Raw genomic sequence first — 9,589 nt, forward strand, 5'->3', positions numbered from 1 at the left:
AGTCAGCCTGTTATGGCATAAACTGGGCACACAATCTGTATGGCCTTTCCAAGTTCTTGTGATCCTAAATTGGTAAGAAATGTGTTCGAGGCGGCTAAAATGGAACTTGCAAAACCTATTTGCAAAAAAAGGGGGTGGGGAGGTGGAGGGGGGGGGGGGGGGCTTTTACTCCCGAGATGATTTTGAGGATACGTAATAGGTTTGCGGGCCCCAACGCTTACTTTGCTGATCTTCGCTTAGCTGCTATTTATGGCGCGTTTTCAGGGTCAAAATTAAAAACTAACTTTTCCACCTTTCCTTACCTGCTAAGTAAAATGTCTGTCATTTCCTGTCTTTGAAATTAGACAGTACGCATGTCTTTTGACCTCCGAAACAATACATTCCGCGTTTCCTGAATACTAAAATCATAACATCCGGCATATTTTGACCTTTGAAGAAAATTCTCCGCGTTTCCTGACTTCTCTCGAATTTTAAGTCCGGCATGTTCTGACTTTCAATGTAATTAGTTACCAAATGTTGTAATATTTAGTTTAAACATCTCAACGTAACATCCCATACTGACACCTGACAAGCAATTTAGTTCATAATGAAATCTCGCCGCTGAGCCGACATTTTGATTTGCAAAATTTGTAAATGCGCGTTTTCTGACTTTTCGATTCTACCAGGCGTCTTTTCCGCGCAAGCCTGGATCCCCTGATGCAAACCTAGTGCCAGGACCCAAGGGGTCGGGGTTTTCCCGGGGATTTATTAATGGCGTCGACGGCACAAGAGCAATTCTTGAGCAGTCTTCGCCATACATCATTCGACCTTGCAAGGAGACTTCAACAGGACACAGTTAGTGAAGATGTGGCTGATTATGTTCTGTTCCGATTGGAACAAATTTCTCGCCATTTGGTTCGACTTGCTGACAACATGCAGGTGTTTGATACAGTTCGACCCTCACTCGCCACTGTGACGCGAATGTTGTCGGAGGTAGAGCGGAATTGGTATCATTCCTCCCCAGCAGTAGCAAACCAGCCTAGAACGGTTGGGCGTCCTAGGTTCGAGATTCCACGGGAGCAGCTGCAATATCTTGCCGATTATGAAATCAACTTACCCGACATGTCCAGAGCCCTTGGTGTGAGTGAGAGTACCATAAAAAGACGTATGCGGGAGTACAATATCTCCATTACCGACAGGACGACAACCATTAGTGATGATGACCTTGATAACATGGTAAGATCCTTTCATAGGGATTTTCCAGGTGCGGGATATCGGAGGGTCCAATCGCAGCTAGTGTTGCGCAATATAAATGTGCTCCAGCTGAGAGCCCGAGAATGCATGCAAAGAACGGATCCGGAGGGACTTGCAGTGAGATGGCTATTCCTTACACCAAGAGCTGTGTACTGTGGCACATGGCACATAGACGGGAATCATAAATTGATCAGGTGAACCTTATTCGTAATTGATTATAAATAAAATTTATTCAGATTTATTGCGCCTAGTTTCTAATACAGGTGGTTGTTGGTTAGTCTCCTTCCCAGCCGGTTTTTTTTTTCGGGGTTGGGGGTGGGGGGATGTCACGCAACGCTCTCTCCAAAGAAGCGTTGCGTGACACCCCAAAAACGGCTACGAAGGAGACTAGTTGTTGGTAGTGAGGACAGAATCCATGAAAGGACAGCAAAGTATGGACTCATGTATTTTTAAGTTTCAGATGGAAGATTGTAGTGCATGGTGGAGTTGATGGATACATAAGATTTCCTGTATATCTTAGGGCTGGAACAAAGAATACCGCAGCTACTGTTCTTGGCCTTTTCCAACAAGCAGTGGCAGAATATGGACTCCCCTCAAGGAATTTTTAATAAACCCTTGTTAAAATAAAGTGTACAGTAGCCTCCGACAAAAGCACTTTTCAGTCATCAAAATGCTTCTCAAGACAAACAGATTTTCAAATTTTCCACGGTCTTCATCCCATTGCCCTCACCCCCCCCCCCCCCCCTCCCCCCGTGCAGGAGGACGTAAGCCATTCCGGCACTCCTCTACACGTGTGGCCTCCTTTATCATGACCCTGGAGTGTGCCGCCTACTTTATGATTTCCTCCTGCTACTTTATTCGAATTTGAAAACCCTGATCACATGTTATGTGTATTATTGTAGGATCCACGCCTACGCGGAAAAGACGCCTGGTAGAATCGAGAAGTCAGAAAACGGGCATTTGCAAATTTTGCAAATCACAATGTCCGCTCAGCGGCGAGATTTCATTATGAACTAAATGGCTTGTCAGGTGCCGGCATGGGATGTTTAGTTGAGATGTTTAAACTAAGTAGTACGGTATTTGGTAACTAATTACATTGAAAGTCAGAACATGCCGGACTTAAAATTCGAGAGAAGTCAGGAAACGCGGAGAATTTTCTTCAAAGGTCAAAATATGCCGGATGTTATGATTTTAGTATTCAGGAAACGCGGAATGTATTGTTTCGGAGGTCAAAAGACATGCGTACTGTCTAATTTCAAAGACAGGAAATGACAGACATTTTACTTAGCAGGTAAGGAAAGGTGGAAAAGTTAGTTTTTAATTTTGACCCTGAAAACGCGCCATAGCTATTTGCGTGACTGCCTATTCGGCTTTTTTCCGTGACAACGAGTTAGCTAGCCTTCATTGTTGTGACGTTAGTTTTGCGATGCATTTGTCTTCTTCGTTACCGTTTTTTCGCTCTTTGCAATTTCATAAAGCTACTTCTCCTAAACAAATCGACGTCAGTTTTTTAATGCGTCTGTCCTCTTATTGATGACAAATTGCGCCATAACATTGTCAAAGTGGCTGTGGAATCACGAGCCGCAGGCGCTCTTAGGGCTCGTCACGCGTTCCTTCCCCACGAACGCGTGACGAGCCCTAAGAGCGTCTGCGTGGGAGGCTAGTGGTTCCGCAGTAAACTTTGATAATTCCATGACGAAATTTATCACCAATAAGAAGACAGACGCATAAACAACTGACGTCAATTTGTTGTTGCTTTTTTTTTTTATAATAACAAGACCCAAAATGGTCAAATGCCGAGAATAAATGAGGGGAAAAGACGCCGTAAACTTGCCGCAAACAAATATAAGCGAATTGTATTCAAAATGACGCGAACATTGTCAGTAGCTTTTCTCGCGTTTTGATTGGCTACTTAAAAAAGTCCATAAAATCTCATTGGTTAAAAAGTTGAACTTAAAAGCCTGCATTAATTAAAATCTTATCTGTGTCCGTCTGTACTCTTATTGATAAAAATGAGCCAATCAGCGCGCGAGAAACTAGAGTTACTGAAATTATAGTTTTCGTTACACCTGTGTGAGTTATATAAGAACTAGCGTATCCTAAACACTTGTTTGATCTGCATAGCTTACGAGCAGGTTGTTTCTGCAGTCGCTAACGCGCAGGCGTCAACAATCGACTCTTTAATCGTCATGGCGGATGGAAGACAGATCGAGCCAAGGACGGCTAAGGCGAAGTTAGAATCTTTACTTTCAACGTCCAGAAGTTTGCGCACTTAGATTCCAAGGTTCTCTTTTTTTATTTCGAAAGCGGGCATCAATAAACGAGATGCCCGCTCCTGATGCTGTGTTTGTGTTTAATAAGATAAGTTACAAAATATTTTATAATCGTTTCAGGGTGATTTGAGTGTAAATTCTTTCACTCGCGGACAAATAACACGCACTGAATTCTGAAGAAAATGACCTTTTTATTAAACTACTAACTCTTTAACATTACTTACAATAACTCTTAATTAATTTAATCTGTTTAATAACTTTAAACAAAAGAAAAATGATGTTTACTGCAAACAGTTCAATACTATACTTTGTCCTGACAAACATCAAGAATTGACGGGAAAACAAAGCTAATTGTTTAATTAAGTGTTCTGTTTTATAGCTGGGGTTTAGTGAAAGGTAATAAGGAAATAACAATTACCAAAAGTCAAAGTATCCTCTGGTTGGTGGGAGACTGGAATATAGTGAGATTTAGCCATTCCCATGTGACCTTAAATCAGCCAATAAGAGCACAGTTTAGATTCAACTATACTCCTGCTATATTGCAATGCTATTTGTCATTCACACCACAATCCTTTTCCCACACATGCTAAACACAGTGCAAATAATCTAATTTATAAATATTTATAGAAATTTTTTAGAATTTACTAAAATAGACTTATGTTGTTTGAGATCCAATGATCTAACTCTAAATAACTTGCCAGAAAAAGCACTTCCTTTTGATGGAACATTATGCATAATTAGTGAAATCTTGGCAACAATTACTATTATTAATGCTGACATGAACAAGGAACCCATCAATCATTAGTTCATAAACCTGTACATAGCCAAACAAAAATACTTAAATAAACAGGAGTTCTACTTTCCCCTAAGTTTTTGTAGCATAACAACTAGTACATGCAAGAGTCAATCAATAGATAAATGGCAGCTCTTGTCCATAAAGGATTGCCAACTACAAGGCCCGTCAAGCATGACCCATGATGGTTGTTTTAACAATAGCCTCTGTAACTCTGTAAGGATCGCAGTTAGAAGCTGGTCTTCTGTCTTCCAAGTAACCGTATCCATCTTCAGCACACTGACGAGGAATTCTTACGCTTGCACCACGATTAGCTACTCCGTGTGAGAAGTTCTTCCAGCTAGCAGTCTCATGGTGCCCTGTCAAACGACGTTTGTTGTCCTCTCCCCCCTTAGGATCATACATACTGATGTGGTACTCATGGTAGGAAGAGAGTTTCTCGATGGCAGCATAGATAAAATTAATTCCACCTTCTTCACGCATGGGTAGGGTACTGTGGAAAAATCAGGTCAAAATGTTAATAAATCAATGTGCTCTATGAGTAAACTCGTCTTTTAAACTTAGGTATGTTTTAAAGAACAACTACAATAAGCAATAAGCAAATCTTCTTAAACTGAAAATAATGATTCTAACTGAACTTTTAAAAATATTTTCTTCTCCAGACTTCATACCCACAGTTATTTAAAAGCTGTTTACCAATGCTGTAAGACAATGTTGATAGATGTAAGCCAAACTTTTTGTGACTTGAATCAACCCTTTCCTGGTCTTGTTTGCAGCAACCATGTAATAATTTTATTGTACATGTTGTGTGCTGCATGTCCAAACAATTGAAATTAACACTTTCCCCAACCAACAAATGAACCAGGAATTTTAACCCACAATTACTCTGAATACAGTTACAAGCTGCCATTACTCTAGATCTTTCCCTGATCAACAAATTAGAGGTTCTAACATTTCATTTGGGTTATTTGGACTATCAGTTCCAACACTTTGAACACTTTTTACCCATAGATGTCAAACAATGTATGCACCCACAATCAACTAAAACTTAACAGATGATCTATCAACCTGCTATTTGCATAATCTGAACCCCTAACAAAGTGAAATAACAAACCCTAACTTTAAATGCTCAGAGAAGGTAGTCACACAATAGGATAGGTGAAAATGCAAATGTGAACAAATTGTTTAAATTTTGGATTTGTACAATAATTCATTGTACAAACGTAAGAAACCATATCCCTTGCCCAAGGTCAGTCCATCTCTTAGTTGATATGACACAACCAAAAAAAGTAACACAGATGGCACAACAGTGCATTAGAGAGATTGAGCAGTACTATATTGTAATATTCTAGAGCCAATAAACCAGCCAAAACTTGAGAATGCAACTCTATTTTAATTCAAGTGACTGACAACATGTTTCATCCAACTGAACTACTGGAAATCTACTGGAGGAGCAGTTACACAGCTCATAACATTCTACATGTACATAATGATTTCTCTCACAAAGCAGCAGCTGGTCAGAGGGACGTCATGAATTTGGAATGGAATTTTTCAACTTGAATATGTTTTTGTTGGTATCAGGGGAGGGGGATTAAGCAAACTACGACTACAACATTGCTTTCATAAACAGACACTGTTCAGTTGAGCCTGTCTGCACAATGTAAGCCTCACCTGTAGTTAGTGTGCGCCCCAGCTCCGTTCCAGTCTCCTGGCATGGGTTTAGGGTCAAAAGAGACCTTGAAACCAAAATCTTCTGAAACACGGTGAAGCAGAAACCTGGACATCCACAACTGATCGCCCATGGAGATTCCTTCACAAGGACCCACCTGATATTCCCACTACAAAATAACAAAGGCAATAGAAAAAGGTTACTCCATGCAAGCTCCTTGTGCCGGTCAATTTTGAGGATTTTATTATGAATCAGATGAACATCTTCAAACTCGAGAATCACTCTGAATCCTTCTCTTGCAATTGTTTTCATTTCAATAACATTTTTCGAAATTGGCAAAGACCATTTGAATCACTGGAAGGTTAAGGAGTACAAATTGTGCCGATGATGATAAACTGACCTAACAAAAATGCAGTGTCCTCAACAAATTTTTCAGGTAACTCTACACATAACATACCCTGTGGTAATAAAACTTAAAAATATTAATCTTTTCACCTGTGCAGGCATGACTTCAGCATTAGTTCCAGCAATCTTAACTCCAGCATACAGACAGGCTCGGTAGTGAGCTTCTACAACATCTCTTCCAAAAACATTTCCAGTACCAACAGCACAGTAGTAGGGGCCCTGTGGACCTGGGAAACCTCCCTTGGGCCACCCTAAGGGGTGTCCATCCTTGTCTAACAATGTGTACTCTTGTTCAATGCCAAACCAGGGGATGGCATCCTGCAGGTAGATGAAATAATCCATTCCTTTACATTGCAGTGGAAAGAAAATAACAGAGCTGGCAAGAGAACCAAGATGAAGTGGGGGGGGGGGGGGGGGGGAGCGGAGGAGGTTCTTCTTATAAAATCCCAAAACTTTATGTTCCCCTTCATAAATGAAAATTTTACAGCTTCTCAAGAAAACATGTGTCACAAAGTACTTCAAAAAATTTAACAGAACAATTTTTTTCTGATTCAGAAGGCAAACATTGGCCATATCTAGATTTGCACTCCTCTCTCTTGCCTCAAAGAACGCTTGCTAAATATTGCAAAGTTATCCAAAGAAGTCTTGCTTGCTGAATAAAATGATTCTGAAAATTCATTTAACAGAAAAGTGACACCAATGTGACCTATTGTTTTTTTGTGGACTGAGAAGCACGTCACTCTGACGTAATATTTGGAAAGAAAGACGTAAACGAGCATTACTGTTTACATCTTGTGCGTGCCTTTTCCAAGCTTTTCATTCTTTTTAAATCAAAGTTTTGATTATTAGTTCTAGAACTATTATGTGTCATTGCAAGCTACTGCACGAAACCTTTGGGGAAAGATTTTTTCTCACACTTTATAAAGAGCAAAGCGTTTGTAAATGTATAACTTCGACAAAAAAATATTCAAACTTCACTTGAGCTTCGTTTACACAACAAATCTATATTCCAGTGGTTCAACCACAACGACCTGTGACACTGGCAAAGCTACCGGAATAAAGAAGATCCAAACAAAAGTTGGTGTACATTGACTTCTCACGAACAATTCTTCATGCGTCGTAAACTCTGGGGAATAAAACGATGGCAGAAGTTTGCATTCAAGTATCTCTCAAATGAAATAAATGAAAATTTTACAGCTTCTCAAGAAAACACGTGTCACAAAGTACTTCAAAAAATTTAACAGAACAATTTTTTCTGATTCACAAGGCAAACATTGGCCATATCTAAGTTTGCACTCCTCCCTCTTGCCTCAAAGAACGCTTGCTAAATATTGCAAAGTTATCCAAAGAAGACTTGCTTGCTGAATAAAATGATTCTGAAAATTCATTTAACTGAAAACTGACACCAACGTGACCTATTGTTTTGCTATCGACTGAGAAGCACGTCACTCTGACGTAATATTTGGAAAGAAAGACGTAAACGAGCATTACTGTTTACATCTCGTGAGTGCCTTTTCCAAGCTTTTCGTTCTTTTTAAATCAAAGTTTTGATTACTAGTTCTAGAACTATTACGTGTCATTGCAAGCTACTGCACGAAACCTTCGGGGAAAGATTTTTTCCCACACTTCATAAAGAGCAAAGCGTTTGTAAATGTATAACTTCGACAAAAAAATATTCTAACTTCACTTGAACTTCGTTTACACAACAAATTTATATTCCAGTGGTTCAACCACAACGACCTGTGACACCGGCAAAGCTACTGGAATAAAGAAGATCCAAACAAAAGTTGGTGTACATTGACTTCTCACGAACAATTCTTCATGTGTCGTAAACTCTGGGGAATAAAACGACGGCAGAGGTTTGCATTCAAGTATCTCTCAAAATGGTATTTTCTTTCGTCAAAAAATACATTACGTTGCGAATGACTTAGGACGTTTACGCCGTGTGAGCTTCTCATTACGGAAGCTTATGTATCGCTGGCCTATGTGATATCCGCTGAAAACCAATTACTCCTTCCAAAGGTTCAAGGTCATCAGTTATTTCACAACCACGTGTATTCATTTCAGAGATAGAATGTGCGGGAAATTATACAAATTTTCACTCGAACAATTTCGAACAAATTTACTGGAAATTACCCACTGATGTAGTCTGCCTAATTTCAGCGAAATTTACCCGGCGACAAGCCCAGAAAGAAAAAACAGGGCAAAATAAAATACAGGCAACGTGTCTGAGGTCGCGAGGAAATTAGAAATACAACAACTAAAAAGGCGGGATGGCGAAATAGATTTGATCGAGTCATGTATGAATGAATTACAAACGTATTACAAACCTTCACTTTCTCGTTCTCCATGGCGTTAAGACATGATGATCGGTGGTTTGACACACCAGGTTTGTGATCGAAGTTGTAGGTTTCACACAGCGCTATCTTATTCTTTCCTCGTCTGAAAGGGTCTCGGAATAAAGCGACTGGATGAAGGTAAACGTCACTATTACAGCCCTCAGCCTGATAACAACTAGAGCCGTCGAAATTCCAGATTGGAAGGTCTTCGGGTGCCATCGGTTCTTCTTCCACAGTTTTTGTTTTACAGCGCATACTTTCGCCGGTTCCGTCAATCCAAACGTACAAGACTTGGACTCGCTCGCCTTGATCAAGGCTCATGTACTTGTCGAGAATAGGGTTGCTTTCCGTCATTTTTCTGGCAGTGAATGGAATCGTTTGGAGAGTTTTTGATCTACAAGAAAAGACAATCTCGTGAGTAAGTCGAATAAGCCCAAGTAGAATTTCCGCATATCTTTCTTACCTTCCCGCGCTAGGGAACGAAAGTAATATCTCGCAGAATGCGATGAACAAGTTATTTATATTCATTAGTCACATGGGAATCAGCCAGCCAACCGGAATGCATTGTGATTTGACGGCACCCTATGTTTGTATGCCTGGTTTGTATGCAAATAATCGCTTACATTTTTAGGGCAAAGTTCTTTCTGAGCTCTTGTTGAATACACGTGGAGATGCGGGAACAAGAAAATTACGAGAATCTGGTCAAAATTTGAACAATTACGTCCTGAAAAGTTTAATAAACAGAAGGGTCGGTCTAAGCGAAGAGATAAAAACAAACCAAGAGTCCTCCCCACAACGTGACTTCCATTTTTCACAAACGTGACTTCAAGTTGCGCTGTATGATGACTGCGTGTTTTCCACGTGATCGGCGCAACCC

General features: G+C 40.1%; 2 protein-coding genes across 3 annotated transcripts; one reads left to right on the forward strand and one right to left on the reverse strand.

The window, feature by feature from the left end:
* Positions 1-224: 224 nt before the first annotated feature.
* On the forward strand, positions 225-1,866 carry LOC149114005 (uncharacterized). 2 transcript variants are annotated; one of them, XM_089286628.1, is made up of 2 exons: positions 225-1,427; positions 1,688-1,866. In XM_089286628.1, exons 1-2 carry the CDS (start codon positions 751-753, stop codon positions 1,839-1,841), a joined length of 831 nt encoding a protein of 276 aa, XP_089142754.1. In that variant the 5' UTR covers positions 225-750; the 3' UTR covers positions 1,842-1,866. The 2 variants fall into 2 exon arrangements, with proteins under 2 accessions (XP_089142754.1, XP_089142755.1); XM_089286629.1 differs by having other exon boundaries at positions 1,694-1,866.
* A 1,811-nt stretch (positions 1,867-3,677) lies between these two features.
* On the reverse strand, positions 3,678-9,306 carry LOC110069310 (glutamine synthetase 2, cytoplasmic-like). The gene is made up of 5 exons (XM_020776826.2): positions 9,176-9,306; positions 8,704-9,106; positions 6,464-6,691; positions 5,971-6,137; positions 3,678-4,792 (listed from the first exon to the last, which is right to left on the reverse strand). The coding sequence occupies exons 1-5, from the start codon at positions 9,238-9,240 to the stop codon at positions 4,468-4,470; spliced, it is 1,188 nt and encodes a 395-aa protein (XP_020632485.1). The 5' UTR covers positions 9,241-9,306; the 3' UTR covers positions 3,678-4,467.
* Between the last annotated feature and the right edge of the window lie 283 nt (positions 9,307-9,589).

Source organism: Orbicella faveolata, unplaced genomic scaffold (genome assembly GCF_042242905.1).
Source record: "Orbicella faveolata isolate gen_17 unplaced genomic scaffold, um_ofav_v1 contig_14, whole genome shotgun sequence".
NCBI lineage: Eukaryota > Metazoa > Cnidaria > Anthozoa > Scleractinia > Merulinidae > Orbicella > Orbicella faveolata.

Excerpts from the sequence above, each read along its gene's own strand:
- LOC149114005 (XM_089286628.1), top strand. The coding sequence starts at position 751 with ATGGCGTCGACGGCACAAGAGCAATTCTTGAGCAGTCTTCGCCATACA. Across the intron at positions 1,428-1,687 it reads GGGAATCATAAATTGATCAG|TTTCAGATGGAAGATTGTAG; the intron begins GTGAACCTTATT and ends TGTATTTTTAAG.
- LOC110069310 (XM_020776826.2), bottom strand. The coding sequence starts at position 9,240 with ATGAATATAAATAACTTGTTCATCGCATTCTGCGAGATATTACTTTCG. Across the intron at positions 6,692-8,703 it reads TGGAGAACGAGAAAGTGAAG|GATGCCATCCCCTGGTTTGG; the intron begins GTTTGTAATACG and ends ATCTACCTGCAG. Across the intron at positions 6,138-6,463 it reads CTGAAGTCATGCCTGCACAG|TGGGAATATCAGGTGGGTCC; the intron begins GTGAAAAGATTA and ends GTTATTTTGTAG.